This window comes from Apteryx mantelli, chromosome 2, assembly GCF_036417845.1.
Source record: "Apteryx mantelli isolate bAptMan1 chromosome 2, bAptMan1.hap1, whole genome shotgun sequence".
NCBI lineage: Eukaryota > Metazoa > Chordata > Aves > Apterygiformes > Apterygidae > Apteryx > Apteryx mantelli.
This window is the reverse complement of record NC_089979.1, coordinates 52,421,759-52,447,129: the sequence shown is the minus strand read 5'-3', so window position 1 is coordinate 52,447,129 and position 25,371 is coordinate 52,421,759. Positions and strand designations below refer to the sequence as shown.

At 36.4% G+C, this 25,371-nt stretch overlaps 1 protein-coding gene across 1 annotated transcript in view; it reads right to left on the bottom strand.

Moving 5' to 3' along the window:
* The window catches only part of ROCK1 (Rho associated coiled-coil containing protein kinase 1), a 93,035-nt gene that overhangs the window by 47,404 nt on the left and 20,260 nt on the right, over positions 1-25,371 (bottom strand). The window contains exons 2-10 of the mRNA XM_013942995.2: positions 16,147-16,228; positions 11,459-11,559; positions 10,495-10,632; positions 9,037-9,212; positions 6,006-6,090; positions 4,418-4,562; positions 3,950-4,088; positions 2,606-2,697; positions 2,217-2,376 (exon numbers count right to left, since the gene is read on the bottom strand). Coding sequence (XP_013798449.2) covers positions 2,217-2,376; positions 2,606-2,697; positions 3,950-4,088; positions 4,418-4,562; positions 6,006-6,090; positions 9,037-9,212; positions 10,495-10,632; positions 11,459-11,559; positions 16,147-16,228 — 1,118 coding nt within the window. The remainder of the gene's footprint in view (positions 1-2,216; positions 2,377-2,605; positions 2,698-3,949; positions 4,089-4,417; positions 4,563-6,005; positions 6,091-9,036; positions 9,213-10,494; positions 10,633-11,458; positions 11,560-16,146; positions 16,229-25,371) is intronic.

Sequence of the window (25,371 nt, the reverse complement as noted above, 5' to 3'; positions counted from 1 at the left end):
TCACTATATAAAGGAAATAAAAATCAGGATTACAAGTTTAGAAAGTTTGAATGGTCATTTCAGACTTTCCAAGACTATCACATCAGCAGATTACTATGGGATTAAAATCAGTTCTAGGACAGCACTGTAGTTCTCATAACTCTACAAAGTAACAATAGTATTAAGTAGAAGACTTCTTTAATGACAGTAAAGCATAGCCTTTTAGTGCTCTAAATTGCTGGTACTGTCCCCCAGGAAGGAAGAGGCTAAGAGAAGAAATTGTTATTAACAAGCCTCCATATGCCACTTCACTTTCTTGATATTTTCCAAAATCTTCCCACATTCATGCAATGCGAAATTTAGGACTTTTTATTACAGACTAAAATCAGAAAAGTTGAGAAATTCCTGGACTGGTGAATTAACACAAACTGTCTACAAAGCTTGCAAGTCCTTCTACTCCTTAATAAGCAAGAAACAAAATAAACATCCCAGCCTTTTGCATAGATGGAAAGAATTTCACCACAGGCTTGGAAAAGCATTTACTCTTCCATCCAAGGATGGATAACAGATTTATTTCCTTTAAGACTCTCTTATCCTTAAATCTCCTATAAGATTTAGCTCTTATTAAGCCTGACAGACATCCAGCATGGCGGATATGCCAGAGGGCTGTGCTGCCATTCAGAGAGACCTGGCCAGGCTGGAGAGGTGGGCGGAGAGGAACCTCATGAAGTTCAACAAAGGCAAGTGCAGGGTCCTGCACCTGGGGAGGAATAACCCCAGCCACCAGGACAGGTTGGGGGTTGACCTGCTGGAAAGCAGCTCTGCTGAGAAGGACCTGGGAGTGCTGGTGGACACCAAGTTAACCATGAGGCAGCAATGTGCCCTTGTGGCCAAGAAGGCCAATGGTATCCTGGGCTGCATCAGGAAGAGTGTTGCCAGCAGGTCGAGGGAGGTGATTCTCCCCCTCTACTCAGCCCTGGTGAGGCCACATCTGGAGTCTGCATCCAGTTCTGGGCTCCCCAGTACAAGAGGGATGTGGCACTACTGGAGCAAGTCCAGCGAAGGGCTACAAAGATGATTAGGGGACTGGAGCATCTCTCTTATGAGGAAAGACAGAGAGAGCTGGGCCTGTTTAGCCTGGAGAAGAGAAGGCTGAGAGGAGATCTTATCAACGTGTACAAGTATCTGAAGGGAGGGTGTCAAGAGGATGGAGCCAGACTCTTTTCAGCGGTGCCGAGCAACAGGACGCGAGGCAACGGGCACAAACTGAAACACAGACACTTCCATCTGAACATGAGGAAAAACTTTTTCACTGTGAGGGTGACAGAGCACTGGAACAGTTGCCCAGAGAGGTTGTGGAGTCTCCTTCTCTGGAGATATTCAAAACCCGCCTGGATGCAGTCCTGTGCAATGTGCTCTAGGTGACCCTGCTTGAGCAGGGGGGTTGGACTAGATGATCTCCAGAGGTCCCTTCCCACCTCAACCATTCTGTGATTCTGTGATTCTGTGAAAAGCAGCTTTCAAAGTAAGAAAAAGTTATCAAGATTTTTGAATGTACATAGTGCCTACGTAGTGAATAATGACTGTTTAAGTATGAAAGAATATAATTTTAACTGATGTCATTTAAAGTCTTCTAAGCAACAGTGAACATTTTAAAGCATCGCAGTCTCACTCTGCAGCTCATGAGTATTTTGGGAAAAAAAAAAAATTATGAGGCAGATAACAGGCAAGTAGAAAATACCTTATTGTTTCTAGTAAGCCAGAGAGAAGTTGAGAGGGTTTAATTTATCACATGCCTACAAATTGACATAAAACAGGGAAGCCTCATATACAGCTCAGGGACAGTGCTTCATAGTGACATTAAGCTGTATTTCCTAAAGCCTTGAACCCTCCTGGTTCAGGTCTCTGCATATATAATTCATTGCTCTGTAGGCGGTTCTGCCTAATAGTGGCATAGTGCATTTTTCTTGATCAGTTGCCACAGCACCACTATATAATATTGGTAGCTCAGAATAAGACATTCACAAAATCAGTGTGATATTTTAAGGTACTGATCAAGTACCTTAAAGGCTACCATCATCATGGAACTGTCAAGAAATGTAATTTAGTAGGATTCTGAATCATTACTAAAATTCTGAAAGAGTTTGTTACTAAATACATAGACAATCTAAATACTGGTAAGAGTCAGAAACAGTCTTGATGAGAATATACTGTTAGCTCGCTTTCTCTTTACATACCGACGGTTGCTGTAGTATGTAAATCCTACAAAAGGTAGCTGGTTTCCCACAAATGCTTTTGGTATGGGGAATGTTTCTTCCTCTCCTTTGTCTTCTTCCAAATCATCAAAGTTACTAGTGTCAATGTCACTACTTAAGTCAGGCACAACTGGTGCTACAGCTAGAAAAGGAAGAAAATGATTATATGATAATACCATCACTCAAGCGACATAACCAAGAATTTTTGAAAATTTCTTTGTGGTATCTAGGAAATCTTGTTCCTTAGTACAGGGTAAATAAAATACTAAATTTGAAAGAGTCTTCCATTAAAAAGAAAAATGGCAGTCCTTTTGCTAACATGATACATAAGTAAGCCAGATCAGTATCTCTGAAAAAAGCATGATACTTACTGTCTCTGAGAGTTTCCCAAGCCCACTGATCATTTTTGAAGAAGAGGTGCCGTTTAATTTCTTCTACACCATTTCGTCCTAGCCTCACTTCCCTGCAAAGAGTTTTTGATTTCAGTGTAGCATGGAAGATTACATAAATCATTCTCAGGGAAATAAAGACTCATTCTAAGGCACATCTAACAAGGCAAAAAAATTCTCTCTCAAACTAAGGTAAGAACTAGTCTTATCTTTTAAAGTTTTTATATAACTATAGCAGCTCAGCTGGTGCATTTTGCAATATAATCTATTTTTAAGCCTTGTCTATAATGATGTGCTGCTGCTACTGTTGCCCCCATCACAGCCTGGTTACACAGCTGTCAAGAAGCAGCTAGATTCCACTCTTTCTAGGAGTTCATGCTGTTCTTAGACTCCCATGCAGGCCAGCAGAGGCAACAGCCCCCCACCTCTTGGTAGCACCAGGTCTCAAGTAAAGGTTATGTCTACATTAATGAGTAGAACGATACAAAGGAGTGCATCCACAGAGCGAAACAGTTGGTGCTGAAGATCTGCCTAACACCCACATTTCAGATGGGTTTCCTTTGGACTGACTCTACTCTGATCTTGTGGACTGAATACCCATAAGCAGCTGGAGTGCATTAGGGGCACTCCTGAAATGCACCTCTTGCTTTAGTTTCATACAAAAGAAATCCATTTTGCATGCCCCTCACAACACACTGCAACACAGACCAAAGTAACTGTAAGTGTTACCAAGGCATAACAGTTCTTATTCAAACTAAAAATTAGGGTAGATGCTCCCATAGTAGCAGCATCTCCCTTCCCCCACCATACATGAGCCTCCCCAACAGAGCAGCAGCAAACATCAGGGACTTCCCTCCCAACTGCTGGGACTGGACAGGATGAAACTGATGCTACCACCTGTCCGGCTGTCAGGAACACCAGTTAGTAACCATTTTAGATTAGACAAAATGCTACTTCAAGGTACACAAAGTAACTTAAAGACTTTGACAGAAGCTTTAAAAAAATGCTTGACTAACAAGTTAAAATAGCCTTCCTATTCTTTAAGGATGCATTAGCATCTTGCTTATGTTGTAGATAAGACAAGAATAAAACCCAACTCCTATAAAAAAAACCCTCAACTGATGGAAATGCATTCACATCTAGCCATGGTAGCACCTAAATGGGAACAGTGTTCACTGCATTCATGCCAAGACAATGGCTTTCCACTACTGTTCAGTAGTTTCAAAATCCACATAAACACAACAAAAAACATGTATGTTTTTTAACATGAGAAGAAATTCTCCTAACGAAGGTTTACTTTCATTTTGAATAAAGTTTAAATCTTACCTATCAGTTAGAAAGGCACAAATAAGGTTTTTCGCCTCTTTAGAGATCTCATTGTCATCCGGGAAAGTAAGGGAGTTCTTATGATTCATTATCTTACTGTATGTTCCAACCAAAGAATCTGCATAAAAAGGTGTATCACCTGAAAAAGCAGAGTGCAAAAATTAAAAAGCACGGCATCAGAAGTGTTATAGATTTGATTTATAAAAGCATATGAATTACATAAGCACCATACATAAGCAATTGTTAGTAAGTGAACATGAGGCAAACACAAATGTTTGAGAACTGTGCCAGAATATTACTGAAACACATACTTAATGCCTCTGAAAACTATAACTATTTTGTAAATACCAAGATCAGTACCAAGCTTACAGTGGAAAAATTATAAATGAAGCACTTAAAAACAACAGTGATATTTTAACAGCAAGTCTAGGAAGTACTGCAGTCAGTTTTGATGATCCTATCACTCACCTACAAGCATCTCATACAAAAAGACTCCAACTGACCACCAGTCACATTCCCGTCCATAGTAACCATCACCACCCTGGGACTTCAATACTTCGGGAGAGATATAGTCTGGTGTTCCCACAGCTGTATCACATCGTACCATACCTTCCTACAGTGAGAAAGAAAATAGCACAAATATAAGAGCCAAAACTGCAAGCCATTTCAAGAGTTTACGCAGCCTAAGCAACACCTCTGTTCTTAAACAAATGTTCTTTAAGTTCTCCTACTCATGTCAATGTAAATGTTGCATATACTGAGAGTACCACATTTTTAGATGTACAGTAAACAGGGAAAACAGCTCTGTTAGCATACGTGGGTCACATCAGGGATTCTGCTAACAGAATTAGCTAGACTGCAAGCTTTTCGGCTCCAACCCAATATACTTAATGCCAGGAAAACTGCAATATAGGCAGGGTCTTGAAACCCTAAGTTGACAGACTTTGAAATGGGTAACACATGAGAAGAATGCTTCATGTTCTTCACACATAGCAGAAAGAGCTGGCAGAACAGAGGCAATCACTTGAAACTGTGATCTAGAATACTGAACCTGCAATCAACACCACAAGCTGCTTTCCAGTATTCAGACAATTTTGAAATAATCCTATGCTATTTCTAAAAATGGATCAGTAGAAAAATGTACATAAGCTAAGTACATAAAACTAAGTAAATATAACAGATTAAAATCCAGTCTTGCATATGCAACAAATCCAGAATGCACCTAAATTAAGCTCCTATTCTGAGAAGTTTCTCTCCCAGCAAGAAACTTTTCTCTTTCAAAATACTAGGGGAGCCTAAGACTAACCCCTTGCATCTGAAGCTAGCTTTATTCAGCACAGCACAAAATGTAAAGTGTTGTTGACACAAGTTTACATCTGCAACAGTAATATACAGCAAAGTTTCATCATATGGATTTTTCTTTTCTTTTTTGGCACTTCCAGCTTAAGCACTAGGATAATACTTTTCTGTGTATCAAAATACCTCATTGTTAAAAAAAGAATCAGTCAAGAACTAATCTGTAATAAGTTTGAAACAAAGCCAAACTGTGTGTCAGATATTCCACTGAAATGGACTGGTTGTGACTTGAGGCAGTTCCTTCAATTTGCACGTGTAACTTGCAGTTGGTTTTCATTGGTGCCTTTTGTTTATAGCAAAGCAGCTACACAAAGTCATTTATTCAGAGCTCCTGGAGTATGCTGGGAGGTCACGATCGATGTATTACACAGAATCTATTAAGCACCACCTTTGTCAGATTAATCTCCTAGTTTATAGGTGTAGGCTGACACAAACCAATCAGAGCTTCATGTAAGGAACAGCAATGTTTTACAGTACAAATATTGTTCTAGATTTTGGTTTTTTTAGTGACCTTGGCAATATATTTTTAAGAATAATTTCATGACACTCTTTAACCTGCTTACTTCAGGTTTGCATTTTTATGCATAAAGAATAGTAGTGAGAACAGATTGGAACCTTGGACTCTTCTCATCTGGCTGAAAGGTTTTCAGTAAATTTTATATTCACAAACATAAAAGCAAGTTTAGAAATATATGACTACCTTGTTCATCTTCATACAAGTACCAAAATCTGCTAGTTTTAAGTGACCAGCTTTATCTAGCAGCATATTATCAGGCTTCACATCTCTGAAAGGAAGAAAAATGTATGTGTGTAAGAGTTAATAAATAAATTTAACTTATGAAAAGAATAAAAGTCAACCATTTTTCAGCTTTGACAAAGCAAGGAAAAAACAACATGAAAACACAACCACTTCCTCCATTTCAGCCCGTTCTCTCAAAGTACAAAGACTGCTGAACTGCCACATTTAAAAGAAAAGAGGATAATATGGATGTGGGAATAGAGTCTCTTCAAGCAACCAAATTTAACAGGTCTGGGCACTACTCTTGAACCTCAGGTACCTAAAATCATTGACTGGTTCAAGTCCCTCTCCACTAGGATCCAGGTAACTAAGATTAACTACAGAAAAAAATCCCTTCTGGTTCTGAGTTAGCCACCTCAAATAGACCTTGAAAGCATAGCTCTTCCTCTGTACCACTTCTATTTTAAGAGAACAAATGTATGCCATTTCCAGAAGTATACTACTATGAAGAAACGTTTTGCTGTCACTCAAAAGTAGTATCTTATGCCCTTTTCCACAAAGTAGTTCTGTTGCAGAAAAGAAGTTTTCATAAACTGGTAAGGTTCAGCAAATAAAATATTATTAAGTATACTGTAGCAGAATAATAATAAGAAACCTAAGGTGAATTTCAGGAGAAAGTAGATTTCCTTAAAGAGAACTTCTGGTCATAACTGGTAAAATGAAGATTTAGCATTACCTATCTCAGGGAGTACAGTGGAAATATGTTAATATATTCATAGAAAAATTTTGGTTGGGAGGGATTTCTGGAAGACATCTGGTCCAAATCCCTGCTCGAAGTAGGGCTAACTTTGAAGTCAGATCCAACTTTAAAATTACATCAGGTTGCTCAGGGTCATAGACAGTCAAGTTTTGAATTTCTCCAAGGATGGAGATTCCACAACCTCTCTAGGCCTCTCTTCCATTGTTTGACCACCCTCACAGTGAAAAAACGTTTCCCAATATATTCCTTTTCTGCAAATTGCATCCACTGCATCTTGTCCCTTCACCGTGCAACTCCAAATCTGACTCCATCTTCTCTATATTCTATTAGGCAGCTGAAGATCGGTGCATTCTGTCTCACCAGCAGGCTGCTCAGTTCATAAACGAAGACATTACACAGTGCTGACGCCACTATTGAACCCTGAGGAACTGCTAGTAGCTGGCTGTCAGCTGGAGTTTGTATTACTGAGCACAAGCCTTTGAGCCAAGTTTTCCACTCACACTGCAGTCCACTAGTCAAACCATCTCTCTCCAATCTGATTACATCAAAAGTTTTGCTAAAGTCAAGATAAATATCATCCACTGCTTTCCCCTCATCAGGGGAGCCAGTCATCTCATCACAGAGAGCAATCAGGTCAGTCTGGCATGCTTTGCCCTTGGAAAATCCAGACTGGCTGTTCCCAATCACCTTCCTGTCCTTGGAAATGGTTTCCTGAGATTTTACTCCACAGCATTCTCAGAGACTTTGGTTAGGCCTATCAGCCTGCAGTTTCTCAGATCCTCCCCTCTTTGCCCTTCTTGGAGCAAGACAGGTAAGACATTCTTGGGACAAGACGTTTGCCTCTTACCAGTCATCAGGAACCTCCTGAGTGCCACAGTCTCACAATGACATCAGCCAGTTCCCTCAGGACCTTCAGTTTATTCCACATAGTCCCATGCACATGTATATGTCCAGTTTGCAAATGCGGGACCTAACTTGATCTTCCTCCACTAGGCTAATACTTCACTTGCTTTGACTCTGCCACTAGGCACAGGGACCCAGGAGGTCTGAAAGTGAACCTTATCAATGAAGACTGAGGCAAAGGCAGGACCCCAGCCTTCTCCATGTCTTTTGTCACGAGGCCCCTGCTCCACTGAGCAGTGGGCCCACATTTTCATCATTTTCCATTCATTCCACAAATTTGGATAGACCAACTTCAGCTGGAAACAAATTCCAAAAAGCTCCTGGTGTCAAAGTCACCTAAAATGTTAGGAAAGAACCCACAGTCCTATCAGCAACTTCTAGCACTTGCTTTCTAAAGCTTGTAATACATGTGTACAAATGAGTCAGCTAGATAATTTATCTATTAGATTTAGCACAGCAACATCATTAATGCTACTCCAGATCCTACTCAAGCAATGGATTAATAGGACTTTTTGTTTTGTTTTGCACTTTTGCAAAAGCTTAGGTGTTAACACTAATCTTCTGGCAAAATCACAAATTGAGAATTTATTTACTATGCCTTTCTGAAACTGTTCCTGCACTTTCAAGTTGAAAAAAAAAATTCTTCTGCTTCTAGTTAGTATAATCCAAAGCTAACATTAGATAAAAGTTCAAATATCAACCAGAAAACATCTCAATCTATCCAACAGGTGATTACATTTCAGTAGAGGACAAGTACATAATACGCAAACTGAGAGCTAAGTTCTCTCTGCTCTGTGCCTCTATTTTCCCTCTTGCCCTTTGTCTTCTTGTCCTCTTACAGGTAAATATGTGGCAGGATTTTCTTCATACTGTTCTCAGCTTCTTGTTTAATGGGTCATGATACCAGTTGAGGCTTCAAATGTATAGCAGAGAGTTAATAATTCCTAATAGTGGGTACTACTGCTATCTAACTCCCAAAACAGCTTTTTATAGTCAAGAGAAGTGAACAATTTTGGGGCCAAACTGTTCATTCCACTTTAGTTCTTATATCTTTTGGAAATGTGGTAAAATTCTATTATTTCTCAAACTGAGGAAGATCAGTCTGTTGAAAATCTTTTATCTGAAGGTGTCACCTCAGACTGGCAATTATGCATGAAAAGAAATTTTGAAGTTGTAAGACAGAATAATAATGAAATAATAATGAAGAAATAACATCAGCAATTTTAAAACTACCCGAACAATTATTCAAGTCATTCTGACAGCACTGGGAATAAAACATCTCTAAGTAACAACACTTCTTTGGGTTTTGTTTGTTTGTTTGTTCTTTACCTGTGTATAAAACCCATTGAGTGAATAGCATCTAATGCAAGAACAACTTCAGCAGTATAAAATCTTGCCCATTTCTCAGGAACATCATAGTTGCTCATTAAATTCACAAGGTCCCCACCAGGCATGTATTCCATCACCATGTAAAGGTAACGGTCATCTTGGAATGCATAAAATAACTGTTGAAACAAATAAACAAAGAACAAGTCACTGAATATTCCAGTTATCTTTGCTTAAAATCTTTAGCCTTCTGCACGCTGGAAATCCAAGGAATTTCTGCACAAACTGATCCACAGATTAACAGAATTGCTGACACTACTGCAGCAGCTTTGCATCATTCAGCAGACCTCTAAAAAAAAGAGTTAATCTCTAGAGACTGTTTCTACCAGATCTTTTGTCCCTTTACCTTATAATGGAAGGATTATGGCTCTGGCTATGGAATACAGTTCTTACTTATTAATCTGGTGCAATAAAACTTGAGGTCATTTCAAAGACTGCTCATCTGCATAAATGGACAAGATGCTTCCTTACTCCCTGGGATGCTAGTTGACCCATATGTTAATATAACACTACTGCACTGCAAACATCTGCCTGATTCTATTTGTGTTACCACCAAATATTTATTGTTCTATTGTGAATTCATTGTTTGTCATTCATTGTTTATAAAATGATTTTAAATTTTAAAAAATTCAGTAAAAATATTTCCCTTACAGTTGTCAATGCTCTGTTCACCATCAGTAGTGGGAGCGGATTTAAGTTTTGTAACTTAAACATTTTTTTTAAGTCATAAAAGCAGTATTCTGGACAATCACTCCCAGAAAGATAGTAATGTAGTTACCTATTTGATGTAGGTAAGTCTTAAAAAATTCTGTTTATTTCTAACCTAACACAAGAATTCACATGCTTAAGGGTAAGAATAGTTTAAACTAACAAGTTAACATGCACGCACACAAATATATGATCATCTCTTCAGGCACACTCCTTGTAAACTTCAAAGGCAGCAATACCTCCCAAAAAATTGTCAGTGATAACACTAAAATGAGGAATAAGAAACAGAGGGGGCACACTTTGCAGTCAAACATACATACAGAAATTAGAATATACAGAACCTGCATCTTAAGCATATATTTTTGATATACTGGATGCCTCAAAGAATTACTATAGAGAAGGCTCACCAGTTTTAACTTATATCTACTAAGATATTTAATAATAAACAGAATAGCTTATCTTGTAATTATTAAGACAAAATACAGTTTGGAAGCAACTGCAATATCTGCTATTTGTTGTGTACAGCATTTCTAATGTTAAAAATGTATTTTCCTAACAGACCGATATAACCAAAAAGGGAGTTCAAAAGCCTAAAAATGAAACTGTGTAATTCCAAGTTATAATTTGGTTTACATAGTGTTATAACGAAACAGTTCTGCAATGATAAGTTTTTTCAAAGGAGTATCACTATACCTGAACAACCCAGGGACTATTAGCAAAAGCCATAATATCCCTTTCTTCCCAGAAGAATGCAGAATCTGATCGTTTTATCATCTCAAATTTGCTCAAAAGTTTCATAGCATAGACTCTCCTTGAGGATTTATGCCTCACCTATGAAAACAAATTTGACATACAGAACACATTAGTTTCCCACATTAATATATGAAGAATAATAGCATGTATATTATCTTTCTGCTTCACTCTATTTAACGTGTTTTATAATATTCTTCATATTGTTATAAAAAATGATACATTTTAAGTCTATAGAATTACATTGCATTATACAACAATATATGCATTGCTTTTAAAATACTTGCTAAAACTGTTCACACAGAAGTCCATAGCCACAATATTCACTTTGTAATTTGTATGTATTTGTCTTAGAAAGGACAAATACTTGCACCTGTTAAATAATATAAATGTAAACCTATAAACATTTTCCAGAGATGATTAGCAGACATGTATACTTACTGACATATTTCAAGTATTTTCCACCAGTTCTCAACTTAGTAGAGCAGCATGAGCAAGCCTGGCTGTTAATTTGTTGCAAACAACAAACACCTCTCAGAGAGAAATGTGTCCACAAAACTCTAGTACAAATCTCTAAACTCGTAGAAATTCTTTTAGTCCTAAAGATTTGTTCAAGTGTCCACATAAACAGTGGCAAAGACCGATTTTCTTGATTACAAGCAATACATATTCTGTTTTATTTTAATAGAAGAAACATAGCTACAAAACAGAATGAGTATTTGTGCATATTCAGAATACTGAAAGATAAGAGCCTCAAAAACATCTTCACGGGATAAAAAGAAAAAACCCTCTGAGCTTAAAGCGATAATATTATAAGACTTTGTCTTTTAAATACCTTATTCAGAAATAGACATATGAGCAAATACTACAAAAAACATTCAAATGTACAAATAAAAACATAACTTACCAACTGAACCTCCCCAAATGCACCTCTACCAATCACCTTCACTACTTCATAATCTTCAGCTTTCATGCGCAGATCTCTCATTTTATTTACTGTGTCTTTATCTACACAAAAGAGAATCACATTTCCTATATAATCAATTTAAACACATTCTTCTTTCAGCTTTTTGTAATTATTAGATGTGTTGCTTAAAGAGGGGACTCCCTTTTTAAACCACCTACTGCAACCGCATGAGCTCGTTCTCATTACCCTAGTAACTGAAACCTGACGCTAACATAATACAACAACTCTACTGCACAATCAAATTATCAGAAATCTTGATTTGAGAAGTTCTTCAAAATAAATACCTGCAAAAAAAGTGACACAAAAATTTCATGTCCAGGGTAATCTGGCTTGTAAACAGATGAGTATGAAAGATTATTTCTGAGCAAATATGCAACACATCTGAGAAAATATCATGAAGTATACATAGGAAACACTTCAAGAAACTCCTTTTAAAAAAAGCACACTTCCAGTATTCTGGACTTTTATTACTCCTAATACTGAAAAAAATAGATTTTAATGTAAAACATGCAGTGGGAATCACTGTAATTATTTATATAAACCTGTCATTCTATAAACTACAATAATTTACAAACTCCCAGTGGGCAGATATTCTAATTCCAAATTCGGTCATAGATTAAAACAGTCTATTTTAATCCATGTGGGTCAACACTGGCATGAGATTATATGGAAAAGCTTCATGTTTCAGCATTTCTAAAAGTAAGGAACAACTACTAGACCAGATACACTTCTAATAAAATAAATTATACAACAGTATTTTTATCTTCAAAAATAGCTTTCTAGGTCCAAAAGCAAAGTTTATGAAGTAGTATGGGTAGGGGAAGAAAAGGGAGGAAAAATGCCATTTTTGGAGTTTATATTTAAAAAATGATTTGGCAGACAACAGAAAATTACCATTAGAGTTTTATGTACACTGGTCATTAGAAGCATACCCAGAAAAGAAATTTCCATATCAAAATAAAGACATATGATTAAACATAATAGAAGTATGACAATAAAGCATATGGTTGACAAGAAAGCATACAAGTAAAACTCAATAAAATTTTATTATGGCTTACAGGAACTCAAAGATAGTTTTGTTTGAATAAATATTCTGCTACATGACTGTTAAATGTAAAACCATCCATTTACACAAGGCAGCATACCACCAGCTCACTAGTTCAATAAACTATACCCTAAGAGGAACGGGATTATGTATATAAACTCTCAAAAATTTTACACAAGGATCAAAATAGTCAGTAATTCTTAAAAAGCATACTTTAGTAATGCATTGCCTTATTATTTGCCCTTTTTTGCAAAGTGAAAATGGATCTACGATGGGGGATGGGTAGGATCACACGGGGCTGAAATGCACCAGTCCCCATGACAACAATTTTCTCCTTAACTTATGCCCAGCAGTCTCATAACAGGAAATCCACCACGTCCGAATGAAAACCCTTTATAATAGTGCCGATGAATGCTAGGCACAATATGAAAAAGCCTGTGGTAAGTGGTTTTCAATCACAAACCTCACCCACGGTCAAAACAGCCGAAGTTTCCTTCAGCAGGTTTTCAAGTCAAAAGTTTTCCAAATACACAGTACAGAGACGAAGTTAAAAAGGGTACTAGAACACAAGATTAAAAATAAACGTTGACCTTAATGGCGAAAATAAAATAGCTCAAATAGTTCCAGGCACTTGAATAATTTTAAAAGCGCAGCACTGCTGAATAACAACATTTGGCCTATTGTAGAGACGCCGGCAACGTAGCGCAGCACTTCACGATTGCCAGCCAGCCTCACTTTTAAATGACTGCCACCTGCACTTCCTTCCTGACTGCTCTCATGTACAGCCCAAGCAAGAGTGATTTATTCCCTTGTCATGCCCACTTGCCTGCAAGCACCTCTTGTGCTTCCTCCAGAAGGCACGGAGGTGAACTTTAGAAATTCTAAATTAAGGGAAATCTACTTTAGGAGCAATTTGAAGTTAAACGTTTTTAAATGATGCACCCCGGGCTTGTGAGCATCTGCAAGTTGCAATTTACTGCTTGGGGGACGTGCTCAATACCTTCAGACACTTGTTACTTGGCAGAGTAACAGCAGCTTTGGAAATTTTACCATGAGATTCAAAGAGCTGTTAATCACTGTTTATCAGGTTGCAACACGTTTAACTAGGCAGTACCATATCTGCCATGAACAGTGGAGGACACAGACAGGTTATGCTATATGAACAGGCGAGACAGCTCCCACGGCAGAGGACAGCATCTCCCCCTTGGCCTGAAATTTGATTATAAGCTTACAGGGCCGCCTTGCAGTAAACTGAGTTCCTGCTGCAAAGGTTGCAGTCTCAGCCATCCTCATGAGGAGGTTTAGATGTTCCTTTCTCTTCAAATTCTATATAGTAGAAAATTTTAAAGGTACTGGGTTTTGCAAAAATAACCCCCACAACTTTAGGTGACAGAAGCAGCTATTTAAGGCTCCACAAACAAAACATAAGTCAGAATTTTTTTATTAGGGCCTGAGAGAAAATAAGAGGGGATAAAGACTGTCATCATTAGTCTATAAAATAAAGTAAGCAGGCTTCCAGAATGATGGTACAAGCTGTTTGGACAGCAACTACTGCAGAAGGGTATTTTTAAACAGCTTTCCATTAGAACTAAAGTAAACATGAAAACGTTCCTATATGTCTTAGGTTACATTAAAAAAAGCCCCCAAATTTTTTTTTAATCAGAAGTCTAAGACGAACTAGATTTCACAGTTGCCTTTAAGGCCATCACTCACACAAACACTGCTTGCTTTCATATTTCAGTAAACACAGCAAGATCCCTGTGCTAAAGGCTGTCTGAAGCAAAATAGTTTGCTGTGTTCTGTTTAGCTCCACCTTCTTATTACTTCAGGTTACATCTTACACAGTATATAATTTTTACCTATAGAATATTCTTTATTAATAGACTGTAAACTTAAATTTTCCTTCCCTTTCCTCATCCCCAAATGCAAAAGTGAAGCTTTTTTAAGACGTAATTATTTCACTAATGATGAAAATTACATTCAATTTATCTGATGCAATAAATACTTCTTCCTTTGCCTAATTCACCTTCTCTTTTCTCCAATAAAGTTTCACCACACCTTCTCTACAAACAACTAAGTACACAAAATGTGCAGGGCACGCGATTTCAAATATAGTTTGAAATGTGAAAACTTAGATAGAACATCTGATCTTACCAGCAAGCAGCTTTCATGACAATGAGCCATCAGTTAAATATAGTGGACTTTTATCCATTCCTTCTAGAGTAAACCCCATAAATTTAGGATCACAGCTAATAGCTGGACAAAGTAAACTATTTAAAAACAACTTGAAAAGAGAAGCAAACCCACAAATTTCAATGAACTACTAAGACATAAATTCAACTACTTAAATCCTAAATACTTCATATTTGCCACAAAACCCAATTCATACAACATTTAACTAAGATGTTTAACCTTGTAAAAACACTAATAACATTAATTTAATTTCAAGGCCTGCCCATTCAGTCTACAGACAGCAGCAAGTCTGGAATCAGTGAACATCTCTGCCATGATTTCCAGAATTTATCAATTTGGGAGCCTGTAAAACTGGCTTAATTCTTTAATGCATTTTTTTAAATATATGAATATTATGGAACTATGGCTATCAACAAAAAAAACTTTTTTCATTAAGAAAACTGTTGCAGAGGAGAATGTGCGGGAAATCTTGCAGTAGAAAAATATACAATAAAATAGTAAAAATAAAGTGGCTTCCTTCTTAATTTTAAAAATAGCTCTGCTTGAAGGGTAAAATTAACTTAAAGTTTATAAATTTTAAACTATTTCCAAAAGGCACAGGAGCCAGATTTAACAAGATGGCAAAACAGGATGGTGGTATCTTCCAGTTAAAAAAAAAAAAAAAAAAAAAGCCTGCCCACACACCACACATCTTATTTTAACATTTTTTAATTACATATTCTTTTTGTTGCTTAGATAATGAAAACCAAAAGGTCATTTTGCACCTGTTGGTTTGTTTTTAGTTAAGAAAACTACTATGGTAGAGTTTCTTTTTTTTTTCTATGCCCCCCCCAAAAATCCTGAGAAGAATTCTGCAGAGGCATCAACTGCATACACAAAGAAGTACAGCAAGCTACGCAGTGTAAGAATTTCATGGGATAATGAAGAAGAGACCTTGCACACTAAAAAAAGTCAAAAAAACACATGCTGCAGTCTGTCAGTGTTTATTAGAATTTCTTGACACTATATACACGTTATGCCATTTTACTGCTAATTGCTTATGATGCACTAGTACATGAAATTACAAAACGAGTTAACAAAATCCAGAAGCTTGTTCAGAACAAAAGATAAAGATCTTTCTTTTAAAAGGCTCTCTGTCACTGAAAACAATGCCATTTACTTGGGCAACAAGCTTGGACATTCAATTGTTGGGGATTAAATTTGTAGGGGTAACTGTAGTGACTGGAGAAAAAAAAAAAATCAGACTCTTAAAATAACTTGTACTAAAAAACTGAAGGTACCCCAGCAATCCCTAGTTGCCACTGGAAAAGCTAAGACATCTTTTATTCCTATTTTTGCTGGTATTTATAGGCTTTCTTTGTTATTTAGTAACCAAATATTAAATACTTACACCTGTTTAAGAAATTATCAATGTTTTTGTTTTTTCTTAAGGCAGGAAAATCCAAGTCATATACCAAAGCATCTAATCCATCCTGAAAAAAACACAAACAAACAAAATTAAGTGTTTTGAAAAATAATTACCCTTCTTGCTAGTCAAAGATACATGATAAAAAACATTTGTCCCTACCAATTTTCCATACAAATGAAATAATTCACATTTATTTAATGATTCAACCAGCAGTTACATCTTTAAAGGGCATATAAATATGAAATAGCTGTTGCTCTTCCACTGGACTCTTCAAAATTTAATCTCCATCCATCCCAAAGCAAATTACTTTTATGAATTGCTAATTATGTTAATTAGCTCCACGTTTACATGAAAAAGTAATTTTTTCCAATTATAAAAATTACAAATAGCTCTAAAAAGGTCCATCAACATATTTAAAAGTCACAGCATATCACAGAGCATATAAAGGCACTTGGACAGTAAGTGGCAACTGGCAAACAGAACAGCATGATGTTCATTTATGGCCAAGAGTCAAGCCCCATTTTTTATTCATAACATTTAAGATAACAGATTTACAAAGGAAAGACTTAATTCTTTGTGTACACATGTAATTTCATTGAATTCAGTGGGAATACTCATGAACTGGCTTTATGCACAAAAATTTTACATGAAATACTAGGTTAAAACTAGAAACAGGCACATGCCCATTTGGCAGTACTACTGTTGAATACATCCTCATGGACAAAAATAAAATTAAACAAAAAGATAGTTCTAAGATCTTGTGGAGTACTATAAACTGCCTGACTTGAAGTTTATGGTGGTCTTAATTTTACAAAAAGCATACATTATTCTTGAGTGTATTATGTCTTCTGAGAGGAAAAATTAAACAAGACATTTTGGTTGGGAACTGCAGATATAGTATCTAATTAGAAATATTAAGTCGTCTAGAGAGGTATATCACAAAGAATTAAATATAAATAATGATAGGAAGTCATCTTTATCAACTCGGTAATGTTTAAGTGACAACTGCAAAAATAAAGAGGAAGATCCTGAAACAAATTGCTGGATGCTAACAGAGTGTACTGGGGAAGTACCACTATTTACTTGACCTGCTTCTACATGCACGTCTGTGACAGCTATTATTAACCTGTGCAAAAGTAGGTATTAGACCAGACAAGTTTTTGATATGACTAGTTCAGACCTGATTACATCTGGTTTGAGTGTTTTCAGGTTTTTCAAAAATTATGCAACACAGGATTCAAAGTCAATCTATCAGGCCTTGACTACTGCTTCTAACATACCTCAAGAAACTATGCCTAAAAAAAAGGTACAGTATATGGTTTTTGAAAGCTTATTTTCCAGGAATATGCATTAGAGACTCGCCTAAAGATCTAGATTAAAAATTAGCCTGTGATCTGTCACTTCCAATTCAAATCTACTCTGTTTCCCCAGTCTATAAAAGTTTTTGAGCTATAAAAATCAATGCTATCAAAATCAAAATTATTTATAGGTTTGTGGTCCTCACTTTTAAATTATTTAAGAGAGAAGTAATTTACTTCAGATATAATGAGAACAAACAATAAAATCACACTAGAATTTGAAAACATGGGTAAGGAAATAAAAATACAAGGACAATCAGAATGACTTTAAAAGCTGTTAAAAATTAAATCTGTTAATTTCATTCCATAAAAACATTCCTGTTTTAAGTTAGCTCTCCATACAGTGCCTTAACTGAGACCCTGAAGAAATGTTACAATGGAAATGACAATCAAGTATGTCAGTATCTTCGTATTAAATATGAAGCCAGCTTTTGCATCTTGGCTATATTTCCATTTTGTAGTAAACTGTTAAGATTTAAGGGATCATCTTTTTAGATTTATACTAATGATGAAAAATAAAAGCGACTGATTACAGAAAAACATAACAGAAAAACTACTTAAGGGGCCAGTTATATAAACGGGAGAACGAAAACCAGCAACAGCTTGGACCCTAGTCAGATGTGGGGAAAAGCTATGCAGCCTATGCGCAAATCAGTGAGAAATACTTAGCAAGCTACTCAAAGACACACTTTCCAAAGACACATAGTAAACATGCAGAAAATACACTGAAGAATTTCAAACTCTTTAGCAACTTTAGTGCAGGAAACCACGATAGCTGGTTGCAAAGCAGTACAAAGTACACCGGTAGTTCTACGCATGGAGTCCCCCACTGCGAGGAACAGCAGGTAAAGAACCTCTGCAGGGCTGCTAGGTCACAGCTGTGGATCTTTAAGAGCAAACGAGCAATGATGATGATGAACTGCCAATGGTTGGGGTCCATTCTGCCCTTAGTCCTTCAAATAAGTTGAGCCAATTAATTTGTCCAGGGTCGCGGCTAACAGAGATCACTTCTCCACAACAGCAAGCAAGAGAACAACGTAATTCTCAAAATTCTGATTTCCTCTGGGGCAGTGCAATTACTCGCTTCCTGCTTCACTGCAGAGCTTGTGTCAAAAGCCAAAATTTAGTCCTTTCATTTTTTTGTTTTTAGGGAAGGGGAAAAATGACATTTTTTTAAACACTGAACACAACAGGTGGGAATATTTACAAATTTTAATATTAACTTTATTTTTGCACCACACATGTTAAAATGAAAGTCTACCAAGAAAAATGCAAAAAATACCATGGTTTCATTCGTTTGTCAGGCTTTTGGGTTTGTGTTTCTTTAAAAAGCTCTAAAAATAAAGATGAAAGGTAATATAAGCAAATTCAGTTTTGACGGGCAAAGGTGGATTTTCAATACTGTTTAATTTAGAATTAACCAGGAAAACATTGCCTTTCAAATCTTAGAGGTGAATTCTTCCAAACAAAACATTTAACTCAGAACAAAAACGAACTCTGAAACAGAAACACAGATTCAAATTACTTGATGATCTTAAGTTTATCTTAAATCACACTTCAAAAATCATGCAGACAACATCTAAGAAAATAGCATGTCAAAAGCTTCCTATTTAAAACAGTCTCTTCAATAATCAGCTCCCCTTTGCTACAGTATCCACAAAAGAAACTACCTTGCCTCAAATCCTTCATTAAAAATAAGGGGGAGAGGCAGGGGGAAGGAAAGTCTTATAATGATTGAGAGACTTGTAAAACCTTAATTCTCAAAATTATTCATTTCTTTGATTGAAATATGTTTCTGAAGAAAAAAGCATGATATTATTTTAATGGTGGACTGTAAATACAAGACTAAGCTTTAGCTTATTTTAGAGAATTGGGATATTCTCTTTAACTAATCTACACCCAAAATAAATAAACCTTTGTGAATAATGGAAGTCAAATATTTGAGATACCAATGTATAATGTAAAACATGAAACAGCCTTTTTATTTCATTTACATTAGCTGAACTGGAAAAAGTGGGGAACTCTACAACCTGTGCAAGTACGAAGGGAAACTCGAGGTGGGGCTATTTGCAGTGGTATCACTGGGCTTTAGCAATTACGATTAGGAGAAAATAAGGTAATGGCCAAAGGGAAAGAGACACGGGATCATTATTGTTTTCATCCCTTAGATGGCCGCAGAGAGAATTAACTGCTCAGCTCTCGTTTCCTCCTTGCTCACCAGTCTTTCAATACACCATCTGACCTCCTTCCTAACACAGAGGGGAAGGGACATCTTCCTTCCATGACCCTCCTTCTCTTAAACCAAAAAGGATAGTTAGACATCATTACAAATCAGTAACCACACATCCAATAATTCAACATGCTTTATTAAATAAGCAGGCATCATTTTTACCAAGATACCTAGCAAAGAGTGTAAGAACAAGTCCAGCATATGGTAATACTTTTCTGATGCATTTGTGACCAGAAATGGCCTCTTCATATTTAACAGCTCTAGTTAGAATTCTCTTCCACAATTTTGTCTAATCATTTTCTGTACAAGTTTTTTGCATTCACAGCCATTTCCCCAAAGGAACAGACTCCCTACCCACCTGGTCCACACCATGATTTTACACGCTTTCATCACTTCTCCCCTGGTCATCTCTTTTCCAATTACTCTTGTATAAAAGCTATTTTACTTCGTCCCTGCCCCCCATCACACTCTGCTTTTTTCTATTTCTACTATATACATTTTGAGTAAGGGAAAGAAACTGCAAATAATACTGAAGTTGTGAGCATGCCATAAATACACACAGCAGCATAATGATTCCTGTTCTTTTCTTTAGGTTATTAACTGAAATACTTGAGTTCTTTTGACTGTCACTGTATCCTACGTTGACCCCTTTAAAAAACTAGCTACTATAAATCAAAGCTAGTACAAACACCCAAAAACAGACACCCAAAAACAGATGTATACAAAAATGAGAGTTTTTCCCATGTACTCGCTTAACCTCTATCAATGCTAAATTTTACCTATCATTTTTAATCAATCAGGCACCAAGGAATATTTATTTCTTCTGCAGTTTGTTATAGCTTTAATTTTTACTACCCTGTCCTCAGTAAATTCTCTCATCTCATTATTCATCTTTTAAATCACCTATTACTATGTGAAATAGCACAGGTCTGTTAGACCCCACTATTCGTCTCTCTACCTTGAGTAAAGTGATCACCAACTCTCACTTCATTCATGTATCCATGAGACAACCCCAGCCCAAAGCAGCTTAAACAAGAGCCTTATCAAAAGCTTTTTGGAAAATCACACTGACTGTAGGAACCAGACCTGTCTTATTCTCATACTCAGCAATTCCTCCAAGGAACTGCACTAGGTTTGCAAAGCACAAGTTTACAACACCTGTGTTAACTCTTCCTCAACATGACATGTACAGGCTCACTTGCTCTGCTAGGAGCTGTGGGCGCCTGCATTCTCCCCAAGAACTTTTGTTTTTCTTTCAAAAAAACAAAAACTGTTTATTTACCATCTTCCATACCAGTGTTGCCAAAATAGTTTTAAGCAATAAGGCATATAAACACTAAGGTTTTATAAATATGTGTGTGTGCGTATTTGTGCATACATATGAGTATATATATACACACACATATACATACACACACATACTATATGCCTGTATAAGATATGTGATCAGATAGATATGAAAAAGATGGACAAATGTCAGCTAGACTCAGAAATCTTACTATTTATGCCAATTTGTACAAAAGCCTTTCCTAGGACCACTTCAGTTTGAGAGAGATCCTCCAGCACGAACACTGCAAAGAAGGATTCCAGTATGGAAACTCCCCTCAGCTTCTTTATGAAGAAATGTGCAAAAAGATTCCTGCCACAGCCTTCTCCTTTACCTTCCCTTCAGTTGTTCCTATAAATATAAGATGCAGTAATGTGTAAAAGTTATCAGTAACATACATCACACAGAGTTTCTTAGCAATGAATTTCACAGGCTGTTATGTTAACCTTCTTTGGTTAGATCCCTCTGAAGTTTGCTTGTTTTATTTAATGTGACCTAAGGTGCTCTATGTCAACTGGAATTTTTCGTCACATTTTGGTCTATACCTATTCCCAAAGTTTTTAATGCATTAAACTGTCAGTCCTACTACAACTACACTGGAGTACATACTCTGTACATTCCTTAGTCTCAAAACTCATTACAATACATGTAACGTTGTGTTTATTCAGATGCAAGAAATCTATAAATTTCACTATAAATTGCCTTAATAATGTTAGGATATTTCAAAATATAGTCCATCAAGAAAATCCAGTTTGGCAAAATTGCATTAACTTAGGATCCCTTAGTGACATACAATCAAAAATATACTACATGATCTACATTGTGAGGGTACAGTTATAACATCTTTACATCTTGAAATTTGTTACCTTGCACAAATTTCATTATGACATAACATTGTCTAGTGAAAGCATATCATAAACAAAAAGGTACTAAACCCAGATGAAACTTTGCTACTGAGACACTTGTGTATTTTACTATTTAGCTGTCATTCAAAGAAGTAAGAAAAATGTTACGGGTATTATCAGCATACAAAAGTTGCATTCCTTAGACTGACTGGCAGTTACCCAAGTTTAAAGTCGTTGCTGCTTTTCCTTTTTTGGAGAGAGCACAGTAAGTCTTAACATCTACAATCATAACCATCCATATTTTAGTACCCTGTATTGTAGCTATTTTCTGTTTATTTCTATAATCCTGAAGCTTCCCCCTCATACTTAAAACGTACAAAACTGATGGAATTGAGTTCATGTGTTCAAGCATAATTTGTTATAATGCCCAGCCATACACACACGATCTCTGTGGTGAACTATCAATATTGAGATAGTCTAACTGGTATAAGTGAGTAGTTAATTTATACATATTACTTTCAAATGTGCATGAAAAGTAATACCTCGACTCTATCATCCAAAAAATTAGAAGTTTCTTTGAATTGTTTTGTCTACAGCACCAAAATTTCCTTCTTCCTCAAGGCTACAGCTTGTGCTTTTGGTTTGCATAAAAATAGTTTCTGGAATGAATCATTCTATTAAAAAAATCCTTAACCCCCTACCAGTAGGGCAAGTGATAAGAGCGCAGACCCCATTACAACACTTAGTTTTGCATGTAACAGCCATTACTCACTTTTGACAAGGACAGAAACTTTCTTCTGATGCTATCATCATTGCTATCTCAACTGAGAGAAAATCTTAAACCACTATTTCATACTGTTTTGGGGAATACTCCTGTTTCACTGGTAAGAAAAACACACATGCGCATGGAGGACTCTCCTCTAGTGCCAAAGATTAATAGCCTTTTTTAACAGACAAGAATAAGCTTACCTGAGAAACAAGTACTGAACAGATCCATACATTTCACTAATTTCAGGCAAAAACACTGTTTGAAAGCCAACTTTCAGGCCAATGCCAACAGGGCAACATTTAGTTATCTCTATACAGAAGATTCCTCTGAGTACCTAGGTGTATGTTGATCACACTCAATTCATTCACTTTGCTGCCCAGAGTACACAGAATAGCAGTTTAGCACTTCAGCTTTAAAGTATGTAAGTCAATGTACACAGAGTTATGGCACTCCATTTAACAATTTTTATTAAATGGTTATACCAGGCAAAGCATATACAGCAAACTGACATGTTAACCTGAGCACAAGGCACTTGATTCACATTGCATTCTTGTTGCCAGCATGACAGAGCTCTATAGAGCTTGATATTTCTTTGCATCTTGCAACACCCATACGTTAACCTAAATTAGCAAAAGCTCTTTAAGACATATTGTTTCATGAAAAAAATCTTCTTAAAACCTCAGTAAAGAGATCTTGAAACTTGAAGGCAAGATACGCAGTTGCAAACTTCACCCATATCACATTCTGTACAGTTAGACATATATGTACTTACATTCTGTTCAAACATCAACAGTGTAACATTTTTAGTGACAATTTCTTAGACTATACACTTACTACAGGACTCGGTACATTTTCATATATAACAAAATACATGCTGTCGATAACTCCAGAGCCCACAGACCTCTCACACTAATGCTAACATCCAAATTAGCACAGAAGGAAGCCTTAGACACTTGTCTACAGATGTGTATGCATACAAGTAGTGACGCTCTTTCTCAGACGGGTAACATTTCTGGGTCTAGCTGTTTTTCCACGGCAGCAACAGGTCTTGTCACCTGAGATGTCTCCATTAAAAATAAAATGCAGTGCAATTCGGTGAACGTAACTCAGCTGTACTAAACATGCAGGAATCTCATCAGTATCTAGTGGCACCTACAATCCTTGGGCTTCCTACACAGCTGAGGGCAAGGGCTAGTTTCCTCACATCAGAGCCCTTTTGTACCCACTGACTAGACAGAGGAATCTTGGATCCATAATTCTGAATTGCACCAATTTGGGTGCACAGCTCATATTGTCTGAAGATGTAGTTCAGATATAAGTTGTTTTTTTTTTCTCTTCGAATTCAACACTTTACTACATTAAAATTTTACAAACGTATTTTATTGCAGTTAATAATCTTTAAATCCAAATAGACATTCAGCATATCAGCATATTATTTCAGTTTAGCATCAAAATTAATTTATTTAATATTACATCTTAAAGAAAAGCTAGCAGACGAGATAGCAGCGTCTTCAAGAAAGATGAAGAATATAGACCAAAATATCACCAATATTTCAGTAAAATTTATGCAGAAATAGGTACAGTATATATTGCTTGAAATAGTTCAAGGAGAGGCATAACAGTAGGAAAAGCTGATTGCTATTAACCTGAATTATTATTATTTTATTTCACATACAAAAGAGAATTTCAGATATTTGTAGTTTATTTTCCTTAAGAAAGGATCACTCAAATGGATTGATAAACTACCCGGGCAGGTTTTACAAACTACATAAAGCTTCTACACCAAGTATGGCAATTTCTGCCATCAAGAGGATACCTTATGCAAAAATAATAAAATGGTTGTATAAGTGTCCGGAGGGCTATTCAGATTCTTGATATTTTAATATGTTGAAAACAGATGACATGTCAAGCTTAAATGATTTATCAAGCTATATTTGAACTCACAATAGGACTAAATAAAGTGTAGGAACAGCTTCTTAAAACTGCCTTTTTCAATAATTATATTGAATGGCCTGAATGCATGTATACTTACAATATGTATTTTATATATATGTTTTTAATAGTGTTAAAAGAAAAGGAAATATTAGTAGTTTAAGAACTGACTGATGTTTGTCAGCATGGACCTGGCATTCCAAAGTTACTTCAAAGCTTAGTATTACTAAGTGCCTCATGAGTCTAGAATTCCCAGCTACTATAACAACTGCAACTAGAGATAAGCAGCCCATCTGATGTATGGAAGGATAACATTATCCGCAAAAATGTCTTGGGGGGGGGGGAAGTGACCTCATATCCTATCACGTTCTCAAAGTTCTCAGATTTGCCCAAATATAAGGCAAATCCCGTTCCCCCCCACCTAAAATGTAAAGTATCTACTTTAAAAAAAAAGTCAGAACGTATTTATAAACTACATCAGCAAAAAGCTTTGCAAGACCTCCACAGCATTCTTCAATTGAGAGGACAGACTCTGCCACAGGCAGAACACACATATCTACTACTTCAGGTTTAGAAGTCATCACAACGTTTTTATTTTAATAAACACACTTAGGATTACCAATTTAGATCAGCAGGAGTAAACACTTCAAAGAACACTCACTAGAAAGCAAAAGTAGAAGGGATAAAAAGCAACACTATCAATGCAAATAGTGGTACAGAAACTTCCCTTCAATAAAATACCATAG